The sequence below is a fragment of the Quercus suber genome, unplaced genomic scaffold (assembly GCF_002906115.3).
Source record: "Quercus suber isolate HL8 unplaced genomic scaffold, Cork oak 2.0 scaffold_829, whole genome shotgun sequence".
In the NCBI taxonomy this organism is placed as follows: domain Eukaryota; kingdom Viridiplantae; phylum Streptophyta; class Magnoliopsida; order Fagales; family Fagaceae; genus Quercus; species Quercus suber.
Genome location: NW_027070259.1, coordinates 158,779 through 184,733, shown reverse-complemented (window position 1 = coordinate 184,733; position 25,955 = coordinate 158,779). Strand labels below are relative to the sequence as shown.

Genomic DNA, 25,955 nt, shown 5'->3' with positions numbered 1-25,955 from the left:
TAAAAAAAAAAAAAAAAAAAAACACGAAGAAGAGGCTAAACTAACAAAAAAAAAAAAGAGTCCCTCACATTCACAAAGACCAATATTAAAAAAATAAATAAAAAAATAAAAAAACCACGGAGAAGAGACTGGTCTAACAAAAAAAATGAGTCCCTCACATTCACAAAGACCGATATTAAAATAAAAATAAAAATAAAAAAATAAAAAAAAAAAACACACGGAGAAGGGGCTGATCTAACAAAAAAAAATGAGTCCCTCACATTCACAAAGACCGATATTAAAAAAAAAAAAAAAAAACAACAACAACAACAACAACGTTGTTGGTGAAGATAAGAAGTTAACCAGCAGAGAAAAACTTCAGTAGATATAATTAGTTTTAGACTTTTTGTTCATATAAAATTCTTCAATGTGGAGTGTGTGTATATATATACCCATCATACGATTCCTTTGCGCTATTATTCTTTTCTTCTACTTATGATCTCTACTATTCTCTTCTTCTACCTACAACAAGTACATATTTTTTTTTCCCATCAAATTGAATATATTTCGTGTATTTGTTTAAGTTTATTTCCTTAACTTTAATCTAATTTAGGGAATTGTTATGGATTCTCAATTGAATTTTTTTTTTTTTTAATAATGTTAGTTTGATTCTTAAGAAATTAATTTTTTTTTGTTTTGCTGTAACTCTTAGTATGTGAATCTACTATTGATGTTTATACCATGCTTTAAACGCCGTGGTTATGCCACGTGGCTTCACTAAATTGCAGAAATTTTAATAAATTTTTAGATTTTAAGAATAGATATATATATACATATTTTTTTGGATAAATATGACCAATCAAGTAATGAAAGAATGTAGCATTTAATTTATAACTATAACAGTTGTGTCTATCTAAAATGTTATCAACAAACCCTAAAATCAAAAAATAGATATTTTTTTTTGTCCTATATTTTCTAAGTTGATAAAATTTTTAATTTGATTACAATCCAAATTCTTCATATAATCCTTTTATTATTAATTTATCTATAATTTCAAAAAAAAAATTAGGGTATTCGTAGAGTAGTTAAACTAATTTTTTTTTTTTTTGAAAGAATGAAGCTAAAGTAGTTAAAGTGAAAGAATTGATGAAATTTCTTTTCCTACGTTTCTTTGAAAACGTAAAAGGAAAAAAAAGAAGATAGAATTTGTTTTTTTTTTTTCCTACTTTTAATTTTTTTTTTTGGTGGATAAATTTGCATTTTATGTCATCTTTTTCCTAATAATAAAGTTAAAAAAAAAAAAGTATTTGAGTTTCACCTAAACTACTTTTTGTTCATATCTTCTTCACAACCTAAAATTCCCACTATATATACACACAATTTTTTTGGTGTTTCATTATTTTTACTACGTACTTTACAATTATTTGCTATATCCTTCATTTCTCCTCTCTGCCCTACCTACAACCTTGCAGGTAATTTTTTTCTTTCATCAAATTGAATATATTTTGTGTATTTGTTGCCTTTTTATTATATATAATATGATTTTTATCAACAAGTTTATAGATAGGTTGAAATTCTATGTTTAATCATACCTTTTAGTGTTTTTTTTTTAGAAGTCAATATAGCAAGCAATATTTTTGTATTTTTTAATTTCTTATTACATGATTATTTGTTGTTGACATCAATATTTTATTATGGATTTAATTTGTTATGGCTTTTGTTTGATGCTTTGTTCCATGTAATCTATATTCTTTGATTAAAAGCAAAATTTGCTATCAAACATGAAATTGAATACAAAAGAATCCATCCGTCCAAATTTCTATGTAAGTCTATCTTTACTTAACCCCATTTTTTTTTTTTTTTTTTTAAGTTCAAAATTTTGGATATTTTTTCATTAATGAATTGAGGTTTTGGATTAATTTTGTTTTCAACCGTTTCAATTATTGAATTCATTATTTTTTCATGAGTAATATTAATATTTGGGTTTTTTCATGATAACAAAATAATATATATGTTTTTAAAGGCTAAAACACAATACAATTACAAACATTACTTTAAGTTAGGTTGTTATATTTATTTATTAGTAAGTTAGAATGTTACATTAAGTTAGAGTATTATATTTTTATTTATTATTAATTCAGTTTAGGGTTGATATAACTTATAACCATTTGAATGAAATCAACACTAAAACAAATGATTTAAATATCAAAATAAGAAATAAAAATTAAATTTCATTTAAGTGTAGAAGTACAATTTATTTTTTAATCTTAAATTTTGAATTAATTCTTTTTTTCATTTTATTTGTTATTAAATTTAATTATATTATCAAAATATTTTTTATTAAGCCATGCATTGCACGGGCATAATACTAGTATCAATATAAACTAATTAAAATTATACCTCTATTTTAAAATACACCTTGATTAATAACTCACATTAAAAACCTTTTCAACTTTAGATTTTTGTAAACACTTTATAGCGATGCAAACCTTCTATATTTGTCTTTTTGAATGAAACAATTTAGTACAAGATAATTCAAATTAAACAATTTTATATTTTTCAAAAAATAATAATTCTAATTAGATTACGTAAATTTTTAATTTGAGCTTTGAACAATTTTTTAATGATTGCATGGAATAACAACTAAAATCTAAAAATTTTGAATTCTCTCTCTAAAAGTAAAACTAATAACATTATTGTTCAACTTGGTATAGAAATAGAATATCTAACACGTTATGTGCACTTTATGAAAATTTGATTTTTCTTGCAAAAGTCCATGTACTTAAATATTACAAATGGGCCGAATTCCGAACCCAACCTATAAGTTGGGTCTACACTGTACAATAGTTAAGAAAGTGCAACACCTTTCGAGTTGGGCTAGGAGATTCGCATTTGAAGATATGGAGTGCCCAATATGCAACAGTAATCCAGATACAATGATCTACATTTAAATTTTATGCCCCTATCTCAAATTATCAAATTATCTGGGACACTATCAGAATGGACTCATAATCTAACTCAGAGCAGCTTGGGCCACCCTAGTGGGATTCTTCCATGTAATAATTTGGGATGTGTGGAACAAGAAGTCTACAAACACTTAAGAGAATAATTAGATACTCAAAGAGATTTGGATATTTTCGTTTCTCAAAAAAAAAAAAAAAAAAAAAAAAAGATATCCTCGTTTATCAAAATATAAATAAATAAATAAATAATCTAACCCGAAAGCTTTCTAAATCCAGGTGATTTCGGTTAGCGCAAGAAATAAGAATGCTAGGAGAGGGGTTCACTAGGATTATTTTGCAAGGGGATGCATTAAATATTGTTGATCCCATTTGTAGCCCTCTCTCTTTTTTGTTTTGTTTTTCTGTTTTTTCTTTTTTCTTTCTTTTAATGGAACCATTTGTTGCTCTCTAGTACTGCCACACTGGGCTATAGCTTCTGCTGTAGATGATACTAGAGATATTAAAGTCCTACTGTTTTTTGGTCATCTAACCATGTAGCCAGAGAACCATGTAGCCAAACTGGGCTTGGGACTCATGAGTCATGCCTATAAAATCTTTTACCACTCTTTGAGAAATTAATTAACACCAAAAAAAAAAAAAAAAACCCATAAAATCAAAGGAACGTTGCTCTTTCAAAGGGTTATCAGTGATGAATCAGACTGATCCAAAATCCATATATAAGGGACAAAAAGAATAGAAAAAGAAAATCCAAGTAGTTTATAAAACTTCACTAGCGAAATAAGCAATTTATTGTATGTATCCAGTATCGTAGAATTTCTTTATCAAGGAAGTTTATAAAGCTTCACTAGTGAAATAAGCAATTTATTGTATGTATACAGTATCGTAGAATTTCTCTATCAAGGAAATCTAATCCCAATCTGCTTTCTTTTATCTATTGCTATAAATCTGTAACCAACATTGTATGCACATAGTTCAATAAAAATAGTGGCACTGCACGCCATTTCAGCATGGAAAAAGTAAAAATGTAGGTTCCATGTGAATCTTTCTGTTAACAATGTTAATTTGGTCTAGTTTTCCATGACACCATGCTAATTGGTCCCTTGTTAATCTTGACATATTTAGCACTCTTGAAACCAATTTCAGTTCAACCTGAGCAACGAGTTGCAAATGATCCAACTGATCATTATTCTGATGTTTTTGGAACCTTTTTACTATGCAATTTCCACTTCTCAGTATGTCCTTGAGCTTTTTCTCCTTCTGCAAGACATGAGATTAGAAGGTTTAACATTTTGAAATACAAACCAAAGTAGAAGCCCCAACAATTAGTTATATAGAAATTAAGTAAGCAAACCTTTTGAAGATCAGATCGAGTGTTGATCAAAACCTCTAAGTCTGCAGCATGTTGGAGATTGATATGATTTTGGTGAGGACTATTTAGGATCACATTCTTTTCATCTTTATCAGCACGAACAAATTCCCAAAAGACCCGCAGTGAATCCTCAATGATCTTTGCTAACATGCTGCTTGAAATTGCATCTTCCTCCTCATCTCTTCTTACCTTCTTCTCCTTAAAGCAATCATCTAGCAATGCAAATATACATTATTTTATGAAGATGCAAGGTGCTCAAATGACAGGGTCATTCTAAGATATTTTTTTTATATTTAATGTACTATACCTGCCTAATCTTAATTTTACATCTTTTATTATTAAATATATATATATTAAGGGAATATCCTATATTAACAATTAAGATTTAAGTATGGTAGGTATACAAGAAAAAAGTGTGCAACTTAGAATTCTAGTGAAATGTCAGTGTTCACTTCATAACTTTGATTACCTCTGATGGCTGGAATCTGAAGAAGGTTACGAAGGACACATCGATTGTTGACGTAGTTTTGCACTCTGGGACCTTGAAATGGCTCATTCTCCATAAATCTTTGCATAAGTACTTGAAAGAGTTGAAACTCACCGGCAACTTGATTATACCTTTGAAAACCTTGAGAATTGGAATTTTGAAGTTCTTGGACTTTCCCATACTGCCAGTGGAGTATTTCCCAAGAAAGGCAAACATGTCCAACATAAACCAATTCCAAGTTGCTTTGCAATTCTCCAGTGAATTTCTGCATTGGGTCAGCTGTAACCCTTCGTTGTTTACGCGGCCATATGTTATGTGGAAGAGACTTAGCAGCTGAGGCTGAAGAATTTAGCATTGAATTTGATTTAACCGGGTTTTTCAGCTGAAGAAATCCTATGGATGATCATAAAGCAGATCAGTAAAGTTATTCAAAACAAAAACAGAAAGAAATTGATATTTGTTTTTTTGAAAGGAAATTAATCATAAATATTAATAAAAACATTCGTTTTCACTTTTATTAATCAAATATTTGACATGAAACTTGTCTCATCAGTCCAAAACGACTTTTCACGCTTATTCTGTGTTGGATACCTTTAGAACCACAAGAGCAATGGAAGTGCGGTATAAAGCCATTATTGATGTTCTTCTGCCTTTAAAGTATTGGTAGGAATGAAGGGAATGGAAAAGATCAGTTATATGACAATAAACACCTTGGATATTGACTTGCCATTAGTTGTACCATTCTTAATTTCAGGAGTGGACAAGATATCAGAAGATAATGTGCCCATAATTAGCTAAAAATTAAATATGATGGAGACCCACCATGTAAAATAATTCTCTTAAAAAATCTTTCATCAAAAAAAAAAAAAAAATCTCTTAAAGAATCCTTTTAGAAAAAAATCTTCAACAGAATCAGATGGTACAACCAAATAGTATATTCAACTGTTTATAGCAATGGAAAAAAGAAGTAATTTATGTCATGAAATTGTATATAGAAGAGAATTCTTTTTATTACTATTAGTATCAGCTAAAACAGATTATTGTGGTAAGAAATCGAGTATAATAATTTTAAAAAGTGCAGACTAATACAAATATGTTCATTAACACTGCAAATTGAAAGTCACAGACGTGCCACTAACACTAACAAAGTTTAGCAACCTCAGATTTGGTTTTAATCATACACTACTACTTTGACAAGCTAGAAATCAAATTAAATGAGAGATAAGTAATTCGAAAACTCACCGATTGCATGCATGGTCTGGCTATTCAACATGTCTAGTTTTCGCATTTTTTCTGCATAGCTCTTGTAGACCTTTTGAATCTCTTCCATTCGATCTTTGAACTCGAACTTTACATCGATCTTCAGTGGCTTTAGACCTTCAACAATGGTTGGAGACTCTGGCTCTTCTTCTTCTAAAATAGTGGGAAGTCCACCAGTTCTTGCATTTCTGAGTTCCAATTTCAGCTGTTCTATTACATCCTCATGCTCCCACATGTAATCCAAGTCATTTTGATCATCAGAATTCGATTTGGATGGTTTCTCCCCCGAGTTAGTTCCTTCAATTTTTTCCAAATTATTTTCGGATTCCTTCTCATCTTGGACAAAATCTTCCTCTTCATGTTTGTTCACAACTTCACCAGACAAAATTTTGGCTTCCAAGCTGCTTAAATTCTTGAAATGGGGTTCGAATTCTATATATTCTTCATCAGAATCATTTGAATCGTCATCGGCATCAGTTTCTTCAGGATCAGAAAGACTTATTTCACAGCTTGAAATTTCTTCAACAATCTCACTTTCTTCTTCAATAATCTCACTTTCTTCCTCAATAATCTTACTTTCTTCCTCAATATCTTCTACCACCTTTTTAGCATCATTAGCCAAAAGGCCTACAGGTTCCAATACTTTATCAACATTTCTATAGGCGAAAAACTCATAGGTAATTGAATCAACTATGTACTTCTTCATTGGCAATTCACCACTTGAACTAATTGACTCAGGTTCTGAACCAAACCTTAGTGAGCAATCTTCTGAAACCGATTCAACTTCATCCACAGAGTCTTCCTTACACAAACTGATTATTTCTAAGCCATCAATGTCTCCCTTCTCAGAAACCACATGTTCAGTGAACATTTTCTGCTCTGCTTTCTCTAAAACCATTGCAACACCAAAGCTTTCAACAGAGTCCTCTGTTTTATCTAAACCGACAACCTCTTCTTCTAAATTAACCTTTACAATGTCTTTGTTTTCTATATTGTTGCAAACAGCGTAATCTTTTGAACCCAGATACAATTCTTGGACACTGAAGCTCATACTTTTTGGTTGTTCCACGAAGCCACTAATACCGTTCCCAATCATAAACTCATACTTACTAGCACTAGCGGCAGCCATGGCAGACATAGAATTCTCGCTTTCTCCATTGCTTTTATTGTCACTCTCACTTTCCTCTAACCAAACACCACCCTCCACTTCTCTAAAATCCTCCATATCCAAGTCCCTTGAACCATAGTCCTTTTTGCAATAATTTTCCAGAGATCTGTAAAAATAAACAAATTAAAAAAATAAATAAACTCTCAGTTTTAAACAATAGTAAAAACCTTGAAAAAAAAACAACCCAGAACATAAAAATGTAAACTTTATTACCTGAATATGAATTTGAATACTAATCCAAAAACATACAACAAGTAGTTGCAGATAAAGCCCAATACAGAAGCCATAAAAGCCATGAACTGAACCATCTTCTAGTACACAAACTCATTTGCAAAACACGCTTTATATCATCACCAAATCTATATGGCCTTTNTGAAAAACAATAGGGCTCTAACTTTCAGCTTATGATAAATGACATACAAACTTGGGTTAGTGCTGCTTTGACTGATGAGACTACGTGCTCTGATGGGTTTCAAGAAAAGCCATGAATGGGAACGTGAAGACCCTTGTGAGGGCTGGGATTGTGAATGTTGCGCATTTGACCAGCAATGCTTGGCTTTGATTAATCGATATGCCTCTATTTATGGTTAATTAGCTTACTTTTAAGTGAGATTAATTATGCCATATTAATTTTGTATAACAAGATAAGAAAAAGAAAAACACAAAAATGTAGATGCCTATGTAATATCATATTTGGTGTGGTACCCATGTATATGGTAGTAGTTGATGCATATTGTAAGTTGTGATTTGTAATGCCACATAGAGAATCCATGTGGCTATTAAGGATTGAACTACAAGCTTGACATTATTGGTGTTAGCAAGTTGTAAAATGTAACTGTTGCTATTGTAAAATGCAAAATTTACGTTCTCTAGATTCCTTTGTACAATTGGAAACATGATTGATGCAGAAAAGAGAGAAAAAGAACTTCTTGATTAATTGCTTTTCTCAATCATCATGGTGGGGCTGAAACTTTTGATGCCATTGAAAAATAAAAGAGATTTTTTTTTTCCCTTAAAGTTTGTGAGATAAAGTTTGTGCAAGCAAATATTATTGAATGAAATTGCTACTTTAATCTAACTTGATACCTATAGAGCAAGTACTACAAAAGAGAAAAAAAATAAAAATAAAAAGGAGAGGAAGAAGAAAGAAATGAAAAAGACAGGTGTTTCTAGATTGACAAACTAACCAACCTCGAACGTAGAGTCCTGTATAACTATCAAAATTGTTCACAAGCATGGAAGAATCTTTTCTTCCATCATTCAAGTGCAATAACCGTATGTGATGCATACAGAGATATAGTAATTACTTGAAATCCCATGAAAACTGAATAATATAATTGCATTTTTACGTAGACAAATAGTTCTACCGTATGTATGTGTGCGTTGTCTGCGCATGTTCTCATTGTGCATGTGACTTTTGGCAATTGCTTAACCTCTAAACTAAAAAAGCAGAGCCACAGAGATTGGGAATCTAATCCAATTGGTAGATGATATACATAATAACAGCTCGAAATAGATTAAATGATATCGCTTTAGGACTACACATCGGATTGCTCATTTGCAAGTTGCAACTGTCTAGGAGGCTAAGATTTTTTGTTGTTTATTACCTAAAGCATCAAACATGTGATTCAATCATGCATAGATAGACGACTCAAAGAGAACTCTTTTGAAATGGACATATTTGTAAGTACGTGGACTACATACTGACCCTAAATGGAGGAGATCCTAACTAGAGGAGGTCATACCTAAAAAGGTTTAGAGTGGGATATCCAATTGTCAATTATTCACACAGTCCTCAATTTCAGGACACGGTCCCTTCTCGAGTCTACCAAGGCCAGATAAATGAAGTCTCACGATTTCGGGTACGTGTCAGTCCGAGATTCAATGGAGGCTTCTAGAGCTCATAGTGGCTGCTTGGCGGCTGAGTCTTTGTCGGTCATCGAGAGAGACCATATGGAAGGAAAAAGCTATATTTATATTCGTTTGGTAGATATGGGGGCTGTGTACGTAAGGGTTGGGTCTAGTGCTCTGTGCATTGGACCCAAGCCACTTCATGGGAGTTTGTCTTTTTAAATCTTTCCATCTAAATTTTCTTATAGATTGTACCTAACATTCAATTTTTTTTTTATCATATTTAAAATAGGCTATATTTAAAAAGATAATATAGCCGGTTTCAAAAAAAAAAGAAAAAAAAAAAAAAAAAAGAAAGAAGAAAGATAATATATCCTATTATATATAGCGATAATATTAATATTTAAATATTTTTTTTATCTACTAAAAAAATATAGCCTATTTTATATAGCAATAATATTAATATTAATATCAAAACCTATAGTGAAGATTCTCAAAAAATAAATATAAAATCCAATAGTGGCACTTGGAAAAAAAAACAATTTCATGTTTAAATTGAAGGAGATGGAGATGGAGATGGAGATGGAAAGAAAAGAGGATAGGAGAACAAAAGGGAAGGGAGGCCAGCTTTTTCTTGAATAGTGAGCATTATGACCAAGAGTCAATGCTCTAGTTTTGCAGCCATTTCTTATGTCAATCTCATGAATTAAAGTTTCATCCAAATTAAATAATTATCAATTATAGATGAGCCACATTCGCATATGGATGATTGCAGGTGTAAAAAAAAAAATTTATGGGAAGCAGGTGCAAAGTTTTTATTTTATTTTATTTAGAGACAAGCACGTGCAAAGTTGGTTCAACAACTTGGCTGTCAAATGGTCCTATCTGTGTATTACGATTATCTTAATTTGTGTTTGAGCTGGAGATCAGGGATTATTTCAATGAATATTTATTTAGTTTTTAATGCATTAAAAAAAATATAAATAATGCCACATTATTTAAAATTAATCTTTATTAATAGGCTTCAAAATATCACAATGCATTTATTTTGAAACAGACTTTGTTTTGAGTTTTATTGGGAGATTTTCAATGAAAAATGTTAAAGGTACTACAAGTTTACTGCATAAAGTTTCTATATTGATATGACAATGAATATAATTAGTGGACTTCAACCATCTTATAAATGAATATTTGAATTGACTCTTTATGATAAGTGACACAATAATTTATAAGCTTAATATAATAAAACTTGTAGCACTTGTAGCACTACTCACTTTCGATAAGTATATCCGTATATGTTTATGGATATACTTATCCATAAACATGTGGCACAATTTTGGGGCCCCTATACATCATAATAATATGATTTAAAACCTTTAGCTTCTTGTGATAATTTTTTTTTTTTTTTTTAATAAAAAGGAAAATCTTCAACATTGTGTTCCAAACTACCAAAAGAAATATATCTGCTGCAGGTCCCAAGTATATCCATGAAAGAATGCAGTTTGATGATCCAGCAGTTGTAAGGTATATTAAAACCAAGACTTTTCTTTTGCCATCCCACTTGGAAAGGTAAATTTACTCTAGTTGGGGGGCGAAAATGGCCTATTACCACTGTTTCCTAGAAAATTTAGCAATATATCATTGTTTTGGAAATATGTAGGGATCTATCACCTTTTTAAAAATCGAGTTCCAAAAACTCGAGTTCTTTGAAAAAATAATCTTCAAATTTGCTGGAAATTTTTTGATGAAACTCAAAATCCAGAAAATTTTTAATGGAACTCGAGTTCATAGAACTTGAGTGCTATTAGAAACTTGATTTTCTTAAAGTCGAGTACCCAAAAAGCGGTAGATCTCTACATATTTCCAAAATAGTGGTAAATTGCTAAATTTTTTAGTAAACAGTGGTAATGGGCCATTTTGGCCCAAGTAGGGGAGCACAACAATTCCTTTAAACCCCGTTTTAAGTATTGTTGTATGGGTTCCTTTCGCAGCGCTATTTAGACCGCAATTGGCCAAATCGGAGACGTTTGATAGTAATCAATGTATGAAACAAAAAATCCATCAAAGTGTTAGGGACTATCAAAGAAATTGTAAGTGTAAACTCATAAAATAGAAGCTATTTTGGCCAACGAAAGCGACCTAGGGTCCGTTTGATAATATTGTTCTAATAACGTTGTTTGTATTTTTTGAAAATACGTATAGGTGAAAAAGTATGTGAAAATACGTGTAATGTTGTTTAAAAACTAAAAACATGTATTTAAACACACGTAACAAACGGACCACTAGTTTTGCACATGCTTCCCTTATTAAGCCAAGTTGAGTAAATTGAGAACCCACTTGTGACTTGCCCAACTGAGATATTTTGGGAAAAATAGGTATCTTTCTTGAGTTTATCTAGCAAATGATGTGGGTCCTTATAGTTTGTATATATTTGTAATCCTTCACCCCTTACATGCATATCCAACGCCTCTACTACCATAATAGAAAGAGAGAGAAATGGAAGGCTTTTCTTCTAAACGTTTCTTTGCATCCCTTCTCATATTACTTGCCATTAGTTCATACATAAACTCCAGCTTAGCTGCTATACCTAACAAGCCAAGCATTGAGTTCATTAGAACATCTTGTAGCTCAACAACCTACCCAAAACTTTGCTTTACCTCTCTCTCAACCTATACAAACTTAATCCAAACAAGCCCTCAACTTCTTGCAAGCACAGCCCTCAATGTGACTCTTTCATCAGCTAAATCAACCTCTACCATGATGGTGAATATCTCAAAAAGCCGGGCAATGAGTCCTAAAGTTGTTGCTGCTATGAAGGACTGTGTGGAGGAGCTTAGTGATTCGGTGTACGAGCTGAAAAAGTCTATAAGGGAGATGAAAAATGTTAAGGGCTCTAACTTTCAGCTAATGATAAGTGATATACAGACTTGGGTTAGTGCTGCTTTGACGGATGAGACTACGTGCACTGATGGGTTTCAAGGGAAAGCCATGAATGGGAACGTGAAGACCCTCGTGAGGGGTAGGATTGTGAACGTTGCACAATTGACTAGCAATGCCTTGGCTTTGATTAATCGATATGCCTCTCTTCATGGTTAATTAGCTTACCTTAAGTGTGATTGTATCATTTTAATCGATATGCCTCTCTTCACGTGAAGACCCTCGTGAGGGGTATCATATTTGGTGTTGTACTTATGAATAAAATTGGCTGAGGTACAGTGTAAGTTGTGATCCGTGGAGCTAAGAGCTTTAGATTATTGGTGTTAGCAAGTTGCATTAAAATAGCGAGTAGTGAGTTCTTCTCTGCTTAATATCTGTGAACAAGTTGCCAATTGCAACTTTTGCTATTGTAAAATGCAAAATTCAAGTAGTGGAACCTTCGTACAATTGATCATATATTTTTCAATTGGATGCATGATTGATGCATATCTGTGGGGGAGAGTAAGAGAGACAGAGAGGACAAGCAAAGCAAACATTTCACATGCCCTGCCCAAGAATATGCAAGTGGGGGGATCTTTTAGCCAAAAAAAAAAAGGTGGAGATCTTTGGTATTTTATTCAATGAAACCATGTGAAACCGTCCAAAGGGCTTCACATTTATATTCTTTTTCTATTGATTTTTCTTGTGCCAAACTGTTTAATTCCCTACCTGGTGTTTTCCTCTTTTTTGCAATAAGTTGAGGAAGGCAAATGTTGGATGTGGCTCTCTTAAAGCAATACCAATGTACCTTCATTTCTATTTACTATTTAATTTCATAGCTTGCAAGGATAATGGCAATTGTTGATAATAATGTGCCAATTGCAAATTGCTAGGACAGTGCCAATTGGTGCAATGCAGTTGCTAATAAATAGACTTTGACAAAACAGTCGTGGCCTAATTGAACCCTTTTCCTAGAATCTATTAGGGCTGTTAATGTACACACACGTCACTAGGAAATATAAGTATATAACAGGAGGTCCCTAGCTAAGTTATGTTAATCAATACAATGGTGCTAAAGTCATTATTACATCCTGAACCTGAAACATATACATTTTCGTTTCCTGGCTAGCTCTGCTCTTGGTCCCAAAATATTCCAACTTCATTAGTTAAGTAAAATAGTCACAGCATCATCATGATTATTACTATGAAAGAGCTTTTCAACATTTGACTTGTATTCATGTTGAGATCTCTAGGTAGCAAGTACCATGCCCTGCAACAAGCAGTAACCAAGGTTGGTTTCCTGTAACTGCAGTCACTGTCATATTCCCCCTAGGTGCATAATGCTTGTAGGATTTTGATTAATAAAGCATTAAATACATCTTAACTTGAACTGTTGACAAAGTCCCTAATATATTAATCCTGAACAACAAAGTGTCTTAACTTGACCTTGATGGCTATACGGCCACCACTATCATTTTCCATTAAGCACTTAGGCCAAAAACAAAATGGAATCAAGGATAAACACAATGAAGAGGAATCAGGCTGCTAGACAAGTTAAGATGTTTTAGCCCATTATCAAGAGAGGGGATACACTTGCCCTATGGCCTAGGGTACTTAAACCTACTACCATACCCACACGAGTGTATGACATCACTTATGAAGGGTTTATCCCATTACCTACCAATAGGATTCAGATTAGTTGACTAAGCCAGTACCTTGAGCATAAGCTACAAAAATGAAATATTCATTCTAATTATGGGGCTCAGCAAGCTAATAATCAAAAAAGTAAAATGAAGGAATCACTCTTTCTTAATCTATATAATTTATGAAGCACTCAAAAAAAAAATTCTTTTAGCTGTTAAGTCATTGACATGGAGAGTTTGTTCTAGGTAAGAAGCGGTTAAGAGGCCCTTTTGGGAGGGGACATGTTACCGATAAGAGAAATTGTTGTTCCAATTGTAAGCCTTTGTATCAGCAATCCTGTGAAAGTTCAATGAAAGGAGTTTGAACATGCAATCCAAATGTAAAATAAACATCACACTTACAATCAGCATAAAAAGATAAATAACTCACCAATTAGAATGCGAGCAGTCTCCAGAAGTTCGAACTTAAATTTTTCCCAGTTACTTAGATCTTGGATAACCTACTCAGTAATTAAAAATAACAATCAGGAAAATTTCATAGAAATAATATGGAAGCTCCAAGAGTAAGTAATTGGTCCCACTACATATATAAAATACTGTAAGGACACCCGTCTTTGAGTTCTTGTGCTTAGTAACTATTTTACAAGTGATTTAATGCCTCGACATACAAGAAGGGAAGATTTTACCACAGCATAGACCTGATAAGTCACAAGTCAAGTTTGAATAGATTCTATACAATTACAAAATATTAGCATCTTGGAAACATGAAAACATGCAGCACATCTTATGCATATTTTGTTAATAGTAACAATCATTAAAGTAAAATTAAATATAAAGTACAACTACTGGCATTTATACATACTAACACCTATCAAAGTAATTAAGTAGTACCTGGCACATTGCAAACAGACATCAAGCATCTGACATAAGATGAAACAGTCATATATTCAATTACATAAAAAGTTATAATGATAAATGAGTTGCAGCAGTTTGAGTTTCTTGCTTAAAAAATTTTATGCTTAAAGGAGAAATTGAAATAGGAAAGAATTATATTAGGGTAAGAGAGACAGGGCTTGCTCAAGTTATGGGGTTTGTAGGGCATAATATGGAGAGGATTTATCTAAATTATGACCGAGTGGACAACCACTTGGTCAGTGACTGAGGTCAATCAAACTAGAATACTTTGGTTTATTTGATTGAAGAAAAGTACAAAAATATGGGGTTATGTACCATTTTCCTCAATTCCTTTGTTGATCTCAAAAATTCAGATATTTAGTGTTGGCAAAAAGTATATTTGTTAAAACACACATGTCAAGGACTTTGACTAAAATATAATACTAAAAAGGAGACTTCCTTCAATCTAAAAGTAGATTAAAAGTGGAATAGTTGATATTTTTATTATTATTTATAATTCCCCAAGTAAACGTTGAAGACCTACACAACATCACTAACAGCTACATTAAGGCAAAGCTTACAGGATGAAAGACTATGACTATGAACACATTCTCCATTATACAAGAAAAGAGGCCGCACAATACTGGCGGGGTCTACTTGCTTCAGCAAACACCCTGTGGGTAAGATCAGCTAGGGTTCTTCCAGCTCAATTGGAGTCCACTCCATTGGGGATTTCCTTTTTATACCTCACCCCCAAAAAACAGAGAGTGGGGTTGGTGGAAGAAAAACTATATGATGCTGCAATATATAGATCAATCATAGGCAATAACAGAAGAAGAGGAAGAGGAGTTAGCCACTAAAATGACTAGGGAGAAATCAGAATATGAGAAACTTGAGATAGGTGAAAGTCACATAAACTAAAGAAAAAGTTGATAGGAAGAAAACAAAGAGCTGATGATGGGGATCATTACAGAATTGGGACTTCAAAGAAAATTTTTGCACTTTAACTGTATTATGTGTTACATTATAAGTATGAGAGGATGCAAAAGTTGAAGCATTCATTTTCTTTTTAATAAGTAAGAGAATTTTATTGAGATAGAGGGAGATGTTATGCACACAAGGTGTACACGTATACTCCAAAAAATTAAAAATTAAAGTTGAAGCTTTCATGACCAAAGGATAATTAAAAGCTAAGTACTTTAATTAGATTCACTGGCTCAAATCTAAAAGCTCCTTGAGCTAAATAGTTTTGAGACAGTGTGATGAAGAGCCTGATTTTTAGCAAAGCTTTTAGAAACTAAAGTAAGTCATCTAGCTTGTACTAAATAGAAACAAGAACATCTACCAAATCACTTTGTTCCTATCTAGCATCATACTAGATCTGGTGAAATTATCAACTATAAACACTCAACACAACCATCCTCAAAAGTAACAAACTGCAGAAGACTTTCAGCAATATAGGGATTTTTTTTTCCTTAAGCAATAGTACTGGGTGAAATGAAAAGGTATAATTTTAGGAAAAACAAATTCTGAATTTGTTAAACATATATCGTGGAGTCAATTTTAGCAAAGGAATTAATTGTTGTCTGTAGTCCCTCTTCAAACAAGTTCAGTTTTTTGCAACAAGACATGTGAGTATATAATATGTGTTATCTATAAATCCACTGTGAACTTGGATTTCTATGCCAATGACTTCAGGAATTATTAACTTTCTTTTTATGAATTACTCAAGGTTTTAATTGAAGAACTTGATCAGATCATCAAACACTCGTTTGCAATTTTTTAGGGTGTCTCTATTTTGTTTCTCTAAGCTCATTTTGCTTGATTATTTAAAATATTATCTTTTTTTGGAGAATCAAATATTCTTATTTATCTTCCATGAAAAAAAAAAAAAAAAAGGAGAATCAAATATTCTTATTTATCTTCCATGATTGCTTTTGAAGTTCTCAATGATAATCAACATTGAAAAAAAAAATTCAACCATCTTACCTCTAATGCAAAATTGCTCTTAGCTACATAAGCAATCCAGAGAAGTGTTGCTGCAGTAGATCCAACAATGTATACTTTTAAGAAACTCACTCGGCTACGTCTTCGACCTTCAAAACAACAAGGACATAGATACAGTATTTGGAAACAGATGCACAAGTACACAGTAGCTCGAAAAAGATGCATAGAGTTTGATTAGATACCTAATTCCCCTATTATGAAAGAAAGAAAACCAATGACGATAGTTGAAATAGCAAGTCTATCAGGACCCTCCTTTAATGTTGTCAGAAATGTGTATACAGCTCCAATTGAATGAATGACCGCCTGTAGTAAACATTGCAAAATATAAAACATCAACATAAATTACAACAGAAACCACTTGAGATAAAAGCTGTTGGATACAAAACTATACTTCATGAAAGAAAATGATAAAAGTTATCATGGCCAATGAGCTCTAGCTCAAATGGCACCTCCTCCCCTTGCAATCACTTACATATTGGGCTATTTTGATTTACACTACTACTATTATCTGTACCATCTAAATTGAAATAACCCCGAAAATCATGCTTTGCTAATCTAACAATTCTAAATGTCTTAAAACCTAGACAACCTGAACAGATCCATTCTTTACCAACATTCCACCAGTCAGAACTTTCCCCAACTCAAATTTTACTAGTCAGCAGCAATAACTAAACACAACTTTGGTGACAATGTTCATTTACCACAATAGACTATGTCAAACTCTTTACTATCTTAAGTAACAATTTTTTCCAGTAAAAAACCGATTCTACTAGAGCAACCACTACCTTATAACTCGCATCGAGCAGGATAGAAAGGAAAAACAGCTTAAAATAGAGTTCGAAAATATCATCTTTTCTTGCTTAGATAAGTTCAAACATATAATCTTATAATTGACTAACTATTGGTTCTTTAAAAATGGTAATTGGATATACATATATATATATATATATATATGAGACAGAGAGAGAGAAATGTACGAACCTGAATGAAAATCAGAGCGTAGAGACGAGACTTCCCTTTTGCTACCTTTTGATACCCTAAAATTTAAGGAAGAAAAGCATTAGGGTGAAGAACCCTAATACTCTGTGTTTGGTCGCAGAGAAAATGCAAGAGAAAGTAGAGTTCAAGAGAATTTTCAAATCTTAAAGACACTAATTTCCTTTCCATGACCTTCTCGGGAACCAAACAGAGAATAGGAAAAAAAAAGAAAAAAGAAAAAAAAAAGGAATTTGAGGAAATTGAATTGAGAGTGAAGCTTACCTGAGTCGACGACCATACGAAAGGAGAAATCTGAGCCGTCCGTACCAGAAGGTCTTCCAAATGCTGATTTTCTCTGCTGCATCTTGTTCTTATCTGAACTTCTTCTTCGAATTTTCTTTTTTAGATAAGGTCGAGCACGCGAGCAGCTCGACTACTGTTCAGCGACGAAATCTTTGAGATTTATGGGTCATTAAAATTTAATAAACATGCAAATCTAGCAGGCTTAATCAGAACTTGCCGCGCAATTAAAAATGGTACAAATTTTAATTAAAATTAATTTTAGCATAAGTATAATTTTATTTAATATTTTTTTATTAAAATAAATTTATAAATTCACTATTAGATAGCATCTATTTTTATTTAAATTATACTTAAAAAAATTTAAAAAATTAAAGATTAATAACTATGTCATTAATAAATTATTTAAATTAAATTTTTATAGTTTAAAATTATATATAAAATATGAATTTAAGATTATATAATAAATAATATTTAATTGAGATAAAAAAAAAAACAACGAAGAGAAAAAAAGATGAAGAACATGAATTACCATAAAAAATAAAATAAAATGCTAAACAATTAACTGTTGTTAAGCTGATTTCCCCATGAGTGAATAAGAAAATGAGAGTGGGAGAATGAGAGAAAGAAAAACGAAGACAGAGAAACAGAATGAGAAAAATGAATTAGAGACTAAAATGTCAAAATGCCAACCTCACAATTTTTCTTTTTCTTTTTCACTAAAATCGATAGAAGAAATTACGGGTGACACTCAGTATTTCTGTTAGAAATTAATTCTATTATTAAAGTGTGCACAAAATCAAAGCATATTAATTCTATTACTAAAGTGTGTAGGAAATTAGATTTAGTGTGCCTTGGACACCTTATTACTACTACATTAAACCAACCTCCTCACTCACCTAAACAAATCCAAATAATTAAAGCAATTCCAAATCACCTTATCCTCGCTAGCCACTTTATGAACCAAAATCATATAGCTCTCACACAAAAGATCTAACGTCTGTGACGCGGGTGGGCTTGGAACCCACGAGGTACGTGTGCACTAAAAGATCAATTTGAGAAATAAGTAATAAATAATTATTCAGTCATTTTTTTTCTCTCATCAATTTTTTCTTTCTATTTTTTCCTCTCATTCTGATTCCCTCATTCTCTTATTCTCATTCGCCTTCATGGGGAACGTTATTAATAGGTCATAGGTAATTCTTTATCTTTTTTTTTTATTATTATTATTTATTGCTTTGTTGTAGTCCTAATTCTTCTTCTACGTCTTTCATTAATTTTTTATTAATCATTATATTGTAATCCCCCTATACTACGGGCTAGGGCCTATACTATGGGTTAGGGCTCATACTATAGGTTAAGGCCTACATTATGAGCTAATATGTTTAATATATCTAAAATAGTTCAAATTCCACTCTCACATATAGAAGATTTCCATTCCATTGCCAACGTGCAATATTGGGCCTAGTACCACACCGTTTGCATAAGCTTGGGATCCACTTGGTGTATGAGGAGTGAGAAGATCCTTAGCAGTTACCACACACACAAGCAGTGAAGAAGAAGAAGACGACAGCAATGCAAAGTAATAAAAATAAAAATAAAAAAGCTAAACCGGTGAAGAGGAAGAAGAGCAAGAGAAAAAAGACGAAGAACAAGAATTACCAAAAAAAAAAAAAAGCTAAACAATTACCTGTTGTTAAGCTGATATTCCCCATAAGCGAATAAGAAAATGAGAGTGGGAGAATGAGAGAAAGAGAAACAGAGATAGAATGATAGAAAGAGCAAAATGAGTGAGAGACTAAAATGCCAAAATGCCGACCTTACACTTTTTTTTTTCTTTTTTACTAAAATCAATAGAAGAAACAACAGATGACACTCAATATTTCTATTAGAAATTAATTCTATAACTAAAATGTATACAAAATCAGAGGAAATTAATTCTATTACTAAAGTGTGTACAAAGTCAAAGTAAGTGTGCCTTGGACAACTTAGTACTACTACATTTAGGGGTGTCAATGTAGGGATGGCAATTTTTGCCCGACCCACGGGTACCTGGCCCAGCCCGACCCTAATGGGCTGGATTTTACCCGGTTTGATAAGAAATAGGGTCGGGTTCGGGTTTTTCCAAAATTACGGCATGAACCCAGACCCGACCCTACCCGGTTATATATATAATTAATATTTCCTCAAATACCCTCATATATATATATATATATATATATATATATAATGTTATAAACTCTAAAATTTCTATTTTTCATCCTCATTTCATTTCAGCTCACACAGCCCGCCTCTCTCATCTCTATTCTCTTTAGTCTCACTCACATAATCTCAATCTCTCACTCACAAATCACAATCTCACTCACTCTCAATCTCACCTTCAGCCAACTCTCTCACCACCAGTCCAACTCTAGCCGCCATCCCAAGCCTTCGCCGCCATCCCTAGCCTTCGTTGCCGTCCCAAGCTCTGTTAGTGTCATCGGTCCCAAGCTCTCTACTCTCTTAACTTCGTTTCGTCCTCGCCGTCGCCGATCTCACTCCACCTTGTTCTCCATTTTTTTTTTCTCGATTATGTTGGCCTTAATCATGTGAGTTTGTGTTTGTGTTTACGATTTTTGAAAGAGAAAAATGAAAATCATAGATTTGAAATTTGTGTTTGGTTTGTGATTTTGAAAGGGAAAATCATAGATCTAATTAGGCCAAAGAGTATTCCTTTTAAAATGAGTTTAAAACTATCATCTATAAGTTTTATTACCTATTGATCTCCATAATTTATATTTTATATACTAAAAAGAGAAAAAGGCGCAGAGAAATGGGCAATGGCCATTCAAATAAAAAAAAAAAAAAAAAAAAAGGTTGGGCCACGATTTGGGCCGCGGATTGGACCTAAATCTGGCAAGGCTGAACGAGGTCCGCGGGGCTCAGTAGGGGCAGGTCCAAGCCTCGGGAAAAAAACCTGGTTAGTAAACGGGCCGAGTTCGGGTCACGGGCTAAAACCTGCAGGTCAGGTCCGAGTATGGAAAAACCCGGCCCGAACTCGACTCATTGCCATTCCTAGTTAAATAGGTGGGTTTGGGGTGGACATAACTGAATTGGGTATATAAAACTCATTTATCTATTAAAACCCATTTAACTAATTGCTTTTAACCCAAACCCAACCCAACCCAATTATTATGGGTAAACCCCAACCCACCCAATTACCTAATTATCAAAATTACCAAAATGCCCCTAAAGTGAGATGACCAAAGTACTCTAAAATCTTCAAAAATGACCAAAGTATCCGAAAACCTAAAAATTATCAAAATAACCCCCAAAACCTACAAAATGACCAAAATACCTCCCGAAACCCAAAAAATGACCAAAATATCCCAAAACTTAAATATTATCAAAATAACCCCAAAACCTACAAAATGACCAAAATATCTCCCAAAACCCAGAAAAATAACAAAAATATCCCCAAAACCCAAAAATGACCAAAATACCCCCCGAAACCTAAAAATGACCAAAATACCCCAAAATCCAAAAAATGACCAAAATGCCCCTGAAACCTAAAAATGGCCAAAATATTTCCGAAACCTAGAAAATGACCAAAACACCTCCTACACCTAAAAATTTATGAAAATACCCTCAAAACCTAAAAAATGACTAAAATACCCCCTAAACCTAAAAAAGAAAAAAAAAGAAAAACTTCATTCCTACCAAAATAAACTTAATAGTTTTTCATTTTAATTCAAGTTTAAATGTTTTTTGACACAAAATTAGCAACTAATTAAACCCAAATCTTTAGAGAAGTGGATAAACCCTATTCTTAATTATTTTCACCTTTATCGAAGTAAGGTGTACATGTACCTTCTTCTTTTTTTGAGAAGGTGTACATGAACTTGAACATTTAAATAGTACTAATATATGTTCTGGATATGTCATGTGCTTGTTTTGTAGGATTTACAGTGCTTGTTGCCTGCCAAAAAAGCAAGACACCGAGAGCATCACTAATTTATTAGGCACAAGTAAAATCAAAGCACATACATATCCATGACTCCGAACATATAAAACTCTGGTATTGTAGGCTTGTGGCTAATTCGAAAAAGAGCATGATATTGTACTAGTGCCTAATGCGGCACACAGTTTATTTTATTAAAAAAGAAGTGGAATAGGAAAAATGTGACATTCACATTTAAGACTAACGCTGTTGAATGGCACCAAAAAAGATGAGGAAAAGCCATAACAACTGGGAAACATTCTTGTACATCTATTGTCAATTGACAAGAGCAGAGAACCAATATGCAATTTTTGAAATATACTTACCCTTATCAATTTGAAAGATAAGACAGCGTTAGCTTTTAGTTATAAATGTACAACTAAGCAACCCAGGCACAAAGAAATAAGCTCAGTCCTACAAAGTAACAACTAATAGCTAAAACCAAAGTCATAATCACCCAAGTTTCCATTACAAATTTTCCCATGAACATGCTAACTTAAACATCACATCAAACTCATGAGCTGCTCTAGCAAACCTCAACTCTAGATCAAAATTTAACACCGCCAACAACCAAAAGTAAAATCTTAAAATCTAGTACATTAAAAAAGAAGACGAAAAATAGCCTATCCAACAATGTAGCACTTAATAAGCAACAAAAACCTAACTTTAAAGCAAGCAATACCTCAACTTTGACAAAAAAGTATATTCAAGCTCATCCCAACACATTATCTTCAACATAACTACCCAAACCTATAGAAAAATTACACAAACAATAGAAAAATTTTCCTTCTCGTCCATTCACATTTAATTGTTTGAGTTAAGCATGATCATTCACCAAAAAAGATGAGGAAAACCTTATCATGGTATGCATTGATTAAGAAAACCTAACCTAATAAAATTAAAGCACTCCTTTTAACAGTAAGATTAAGGTATGTAGCTCATCTCTCAAGTACAGATTGCTCTATATACCAAGTTGGTGTGTAGCAAATTTAAGGTATTCTAAGCCCCTATTTAGATATCTTAAAACTACAAATGGAAGGCAAGATTGAAATTGACAAAATTAGCCACAATAGTCACAATAACACAGCCATATATCTTGCACATCCACATGCAATTGTTTGCAAAAGCACTTTTAAATAGCTTCCTTTCACCTAATCCTCATCAACATATGAACTAGATTGAGATAGGCACAAGTTGCCAAATCCTCCACAAGGCTTTCTTCCTCAAAATCATGTATAGCTGAAAAAGGAAAGCAAAGCATTTATTGGTACAGCAAATACAGATTAATGAATATTGCGAGCACATAAGTGATAAAAAAAAATATGATGTACTTGGTGCTCCATATAGCCAATCATGAGCACCACATAACAAAGCTTCTGCAGTTTGTGGCCAAAAGAACTACAAAACTTATCAAGAATGTGGCCACCAATACTGAATGCAAACTCTGAGGCAACAGTAGTAATGGGAATGCTCAAAATATCTTGTGCCATCAATGAAAATTCTGGGAAATGATTACTGTGTGACTTCCAATACCCCATAACATCCAAATCCTCGTGAAACCTAGGGTCAAGTCAAGTCTCTTCCAAGTATAAATCCAATTGTGATTTGCTTGAATTTGAATCAATAAGTTGACTCATATATGTCTCAAAATCAGAGAAATCATCATGCCTATCATAATGCCCATGCATTCCACCACTACTGGATGCTACTTCAAACATATTGCAAATATCATTAGTAGAATTCATATATTCCTCAAAGATGCCATATAATTTATCAAGAAGATTCGTTGCCATAAATATTTCTTCCTGCTTATACAACTTGCCATAACAAAATTCTACACATTGCAACTTATATCTAGGATCCAAAATGACAGCAAATGATAGCATAGGACTATAATACTCCCAGTATTTATCAAACTTTTCTTTCATTTCTTTTGCCATTGCACTAATTATTGCATCATCATCTTCCAACTGCTCCATAATACGTAACTAAATTTTCCAAACACAATGGAAATACAAGTTGGTTGTGGGGTAGTTTGTCCAAGAGAAGAGCTTGGTAATATCATAAAATGGTTCCAAAACCCTTGCTATCTTTTCCACCCTTTCCCATTCCTCCTCTGAAGGGCAATTGACAAAGTATTTATCAATCCTACTCAGGTGAGAAAATGCATCTCGATACTTAAGACAAGTCTCAATCATCAAGTATGTTGAGTTCCATCTTGTTGGGACATCTTGGTGTACTTTCTTACTTGTCAAAAAAGGAAGCTCTGAAAGTCATTGAGCAAACCTCAACTTCCTATGATCCGAACCTCTCACATATTTAACACTTTCACGTAAATTATACACAGCTTCATTTATGACTTTTAATCCATCTTGTACAATAAGGTTTAATATGTGTGCACCACAACGCACGTGAAAGAACTCACCACCATAAGGTAAACAAGGTCCAAAAGAAGGGTGTCTCTTTAAATGACTCACCAAAGTATCATTATACGAAACATTATCTAAAGTAATGGTGAATACCCTGTTCTCAATGCCCCACTATTTCAGCAAACCTAACAACCTCTCTACCAATATAACACCACCACGTGGAGGTGGCACATGAGAAAAATTCAAAACTTTCTTCTACAACACCCAGTGTTCATCAGCATAATGTGTTGTAAGAACCATGTACTCATCAGTGTTAGGTGAAGACCATAAAACTAATGATAAGAAAAACCTACTAGTAATCGACTTTAAATCATGTTTCAAACATGTTTTAGATTTTCCTTTTCTCTCCTGTATATTTTTATCACATCCAATTTTGCAATGTTCCTAGATATAGTCTTAACATCAAGATTCAGATAACAATGAAGCAACCTATTGTTCTCATGTTCTGCAAATGAAAATGGATAGTTGTGACTAATGATTGCCAATGCAACCATTTCCCTATACGTAGCTTGATCTAAAGGCTGACAAGACACAATTTGATTGTCAACCTCATGGCATTTCGCTCTGTGATGCAACAAAGAAGTAGTGCCACTAGCATCGACAGCAAACGAATTTTGACATTTTTTTACAATTTGCTCTCTTTCTCATCAGGACTTTTAGGTAATATTTCAAAATCCGACCATGCAAAAGAAGTCCTAGTTCTCATTCTTTTCGAAGCACTTGAAACAGTATCACCATACTCATCATTTTCTTCATTCATTGAATCCATATCTAAAATGTAAAGGAAAACAAAACCAACAACAACCAAAAAAAAAAAAAAAGAAATTAGCATTTTGAACCATTCAAATTATTGACTTGAGCTAAGGTTAAATCTAGCATATCAAAGATCATACACACACATGCATAGATAGGATCATTATCATAGTCTCACAAATTATTTTCAAAAATATCATAGCATATCATTGCACTCTAAAAAACACCATCAACACGTTTTAAGACTTGGAAAGTTTAAAATGAAAGCTGCCAACTTTAGTCATGATTCAATATACCTTTCTCACAACAAAGAGAGTCCATATAATTGAGCATTGTGTACGAGTCTGCACTTTTTACATGTAAACAAAAACCAAAACTCTATAGTATAGTTTACCTCGACAGTACAAAGATTATAAGTAAGCGGATCACTGATTAGAATCCAAAATGTGATTTGAATATGCAACTGGGTGTTAAAAAATTATAAGTAAAGAGAGCTGACTGGTGGAGGTTGAGTTTGTTTAAATAGGCCAAATCTATGATCAAACACTATATACAAAACCAGACTGTAGAATCACCATAGTATCACAGTATAGGTATATGCAATATGCCTAGAAGAAATGGAAAAGGATAATGGATAAATGATACGATAATATGGATACTAGATACTAATCTTCTGGTATTTTGTTTAATGGAGGAACAAAAAACAAGATACTAATGGAGTCTATCGTAACACCCCTAATAACCTTATTAGATAACATTTTCAGATGAATCAAAAATAAAAGATAAAGGTTCCAAAAACAAAATACCGTCAAAGGGAGTAGTTGAAGTTGGGAGTTCCTATTCTACAATCCTTGTTCTTCTTCTATGTCTTTCTTTAATTTTTTATTAATCATTATATTGTAATCAGCCTATACTATAGGCTAGGGCCTATACTATGGGCTAAGGCCTATACTTTGAGCTAATATGTTTAATATATCTA

At 32.8% G+C, this 25,955-nt stretch overlaps 3 protein-coding genes across 3 annotated transcripts; 1 reads left to right on the top strand and 2 right to left on the bottom strand.

The window, feature by feature from the left end:
- Positions 1-3,755: 3,755 nt before the first annotated feature.
- On the bottom strand, positions 3,756-7,592 carry LOC112031615 (uncharacterized). Its single transcript, XM_024064308.2, has 5 exons — positions 7,440-7,592; positions 6,041-7,332; positions 4,781-5,191; positions 4,294-4,523; positions 3,756-4,199 (listed from the first exon to the last, which is right to left on the bottom strand). Exons 1-5 carry the CDS (start codon positions 7,532-7,534, stop codon positions 3,945-3,947), a joined length of 2,283 nt encoding a protein of 760 aa, XP_023920076.1. The 5' UTR covers positions 7,535-7,592; the 3' UTR covers positions 3,756-3,944.
- Positions 7,593-11,537: 3,945 nt separating this feature from the next.
- Positions 11,538-12,298, top strand: LOC112015695 (21 kDa protein). The gene has a single exon (XM_024048127.2). It carries the CDS (start codon positions 11,574-11,576, stop codon positions 12,171-12,173), a length of 600 nt encoding a protein of 199 aa, XP_023903895.2. The 5' UTR covers positions 11,538-11,573; the 3' UTR covers positions 12,174-12,298.
- A 599-nt stretch (positions 12,299-12,897) lies between these two features.
- Positions 12,898-17,982, bottom strand: LOC112015691 (uncharacterized). Its single transcript, XM_065767612.1, has 7 exons — positions 17,798-17,982; positions 17,519-17,574; positions 16,720-16,840; positions 16,520-16,626; positions 14,067-14,136; positions 13,926-13,973; positions 12,898-13,263 (listed from the first exon to the last, which is right to left on the bottom strand). Exons 1-7 carry the CDS (start codon positions 17,877-17,879, stop codon positions 13,229-13,231), a joined length of 519 nt encoding a protein of 172 aa, XP_065623684.1. The 5' UTR covers positions 17,880-17,982; the 3' UTR covers positions 12,898-13,228.
- Positions 17,983-25,955: the final 7,973 nt, after the last annotated feature.

Bases quoted from the DNA above. Each gene is read 5' to 3' on its own strand.
- LOC112031615 (XM_024064308.2), bottom strand. From the start codon at position 7,534: ATGGTTCAGTTCATGGCTTTTATGGCTTCTGTATTGGGCTTTATCTGC. The intron at 7,333-7,439 runs GTAATAAAGTTT...TTATTTTTACAG, and splicing joins GTATTCAAATTCATATTCAG to ATCTCTGGAAAATTATTGCA. The intron at 4,524-4,780 runs GTAATCAAAGTT...TTGCATTGCTAG, and splicing joins TCAGATTCCAGCCATCAGAG to ATGATTGCTTTAAGGAGAAG.
- LOC112015695 (XM_024048127.2), top strand. From the start codon at position 11,574: ATGGAAGGCTTTTCTTCTAAACGTTTCTTTGCATCCCTTCTCATATTA.
- LOC112015691 (XM_065767612.1), bottom strand. From the start codon at position 17,879: ATGCAGCAGAGAAAATCAGCATTTGGAAGACCTTCTGGTACGGACGGC. The intron at 17,575-17,797 runs GTAAGCTTCACT...CTTAAATTTTAG, and splicing joins TCGTATGGTCGTCGACTCAG to GGTATCAAAAGGTAGCAAAA. The intron at 14,137-16,519 runs GTAAGATGGTTG...ATTACTGAGTAG, and splicing joins AGAGCAATTTTGCATTAGAG to GTTATCCAAGATCTAAGTAA.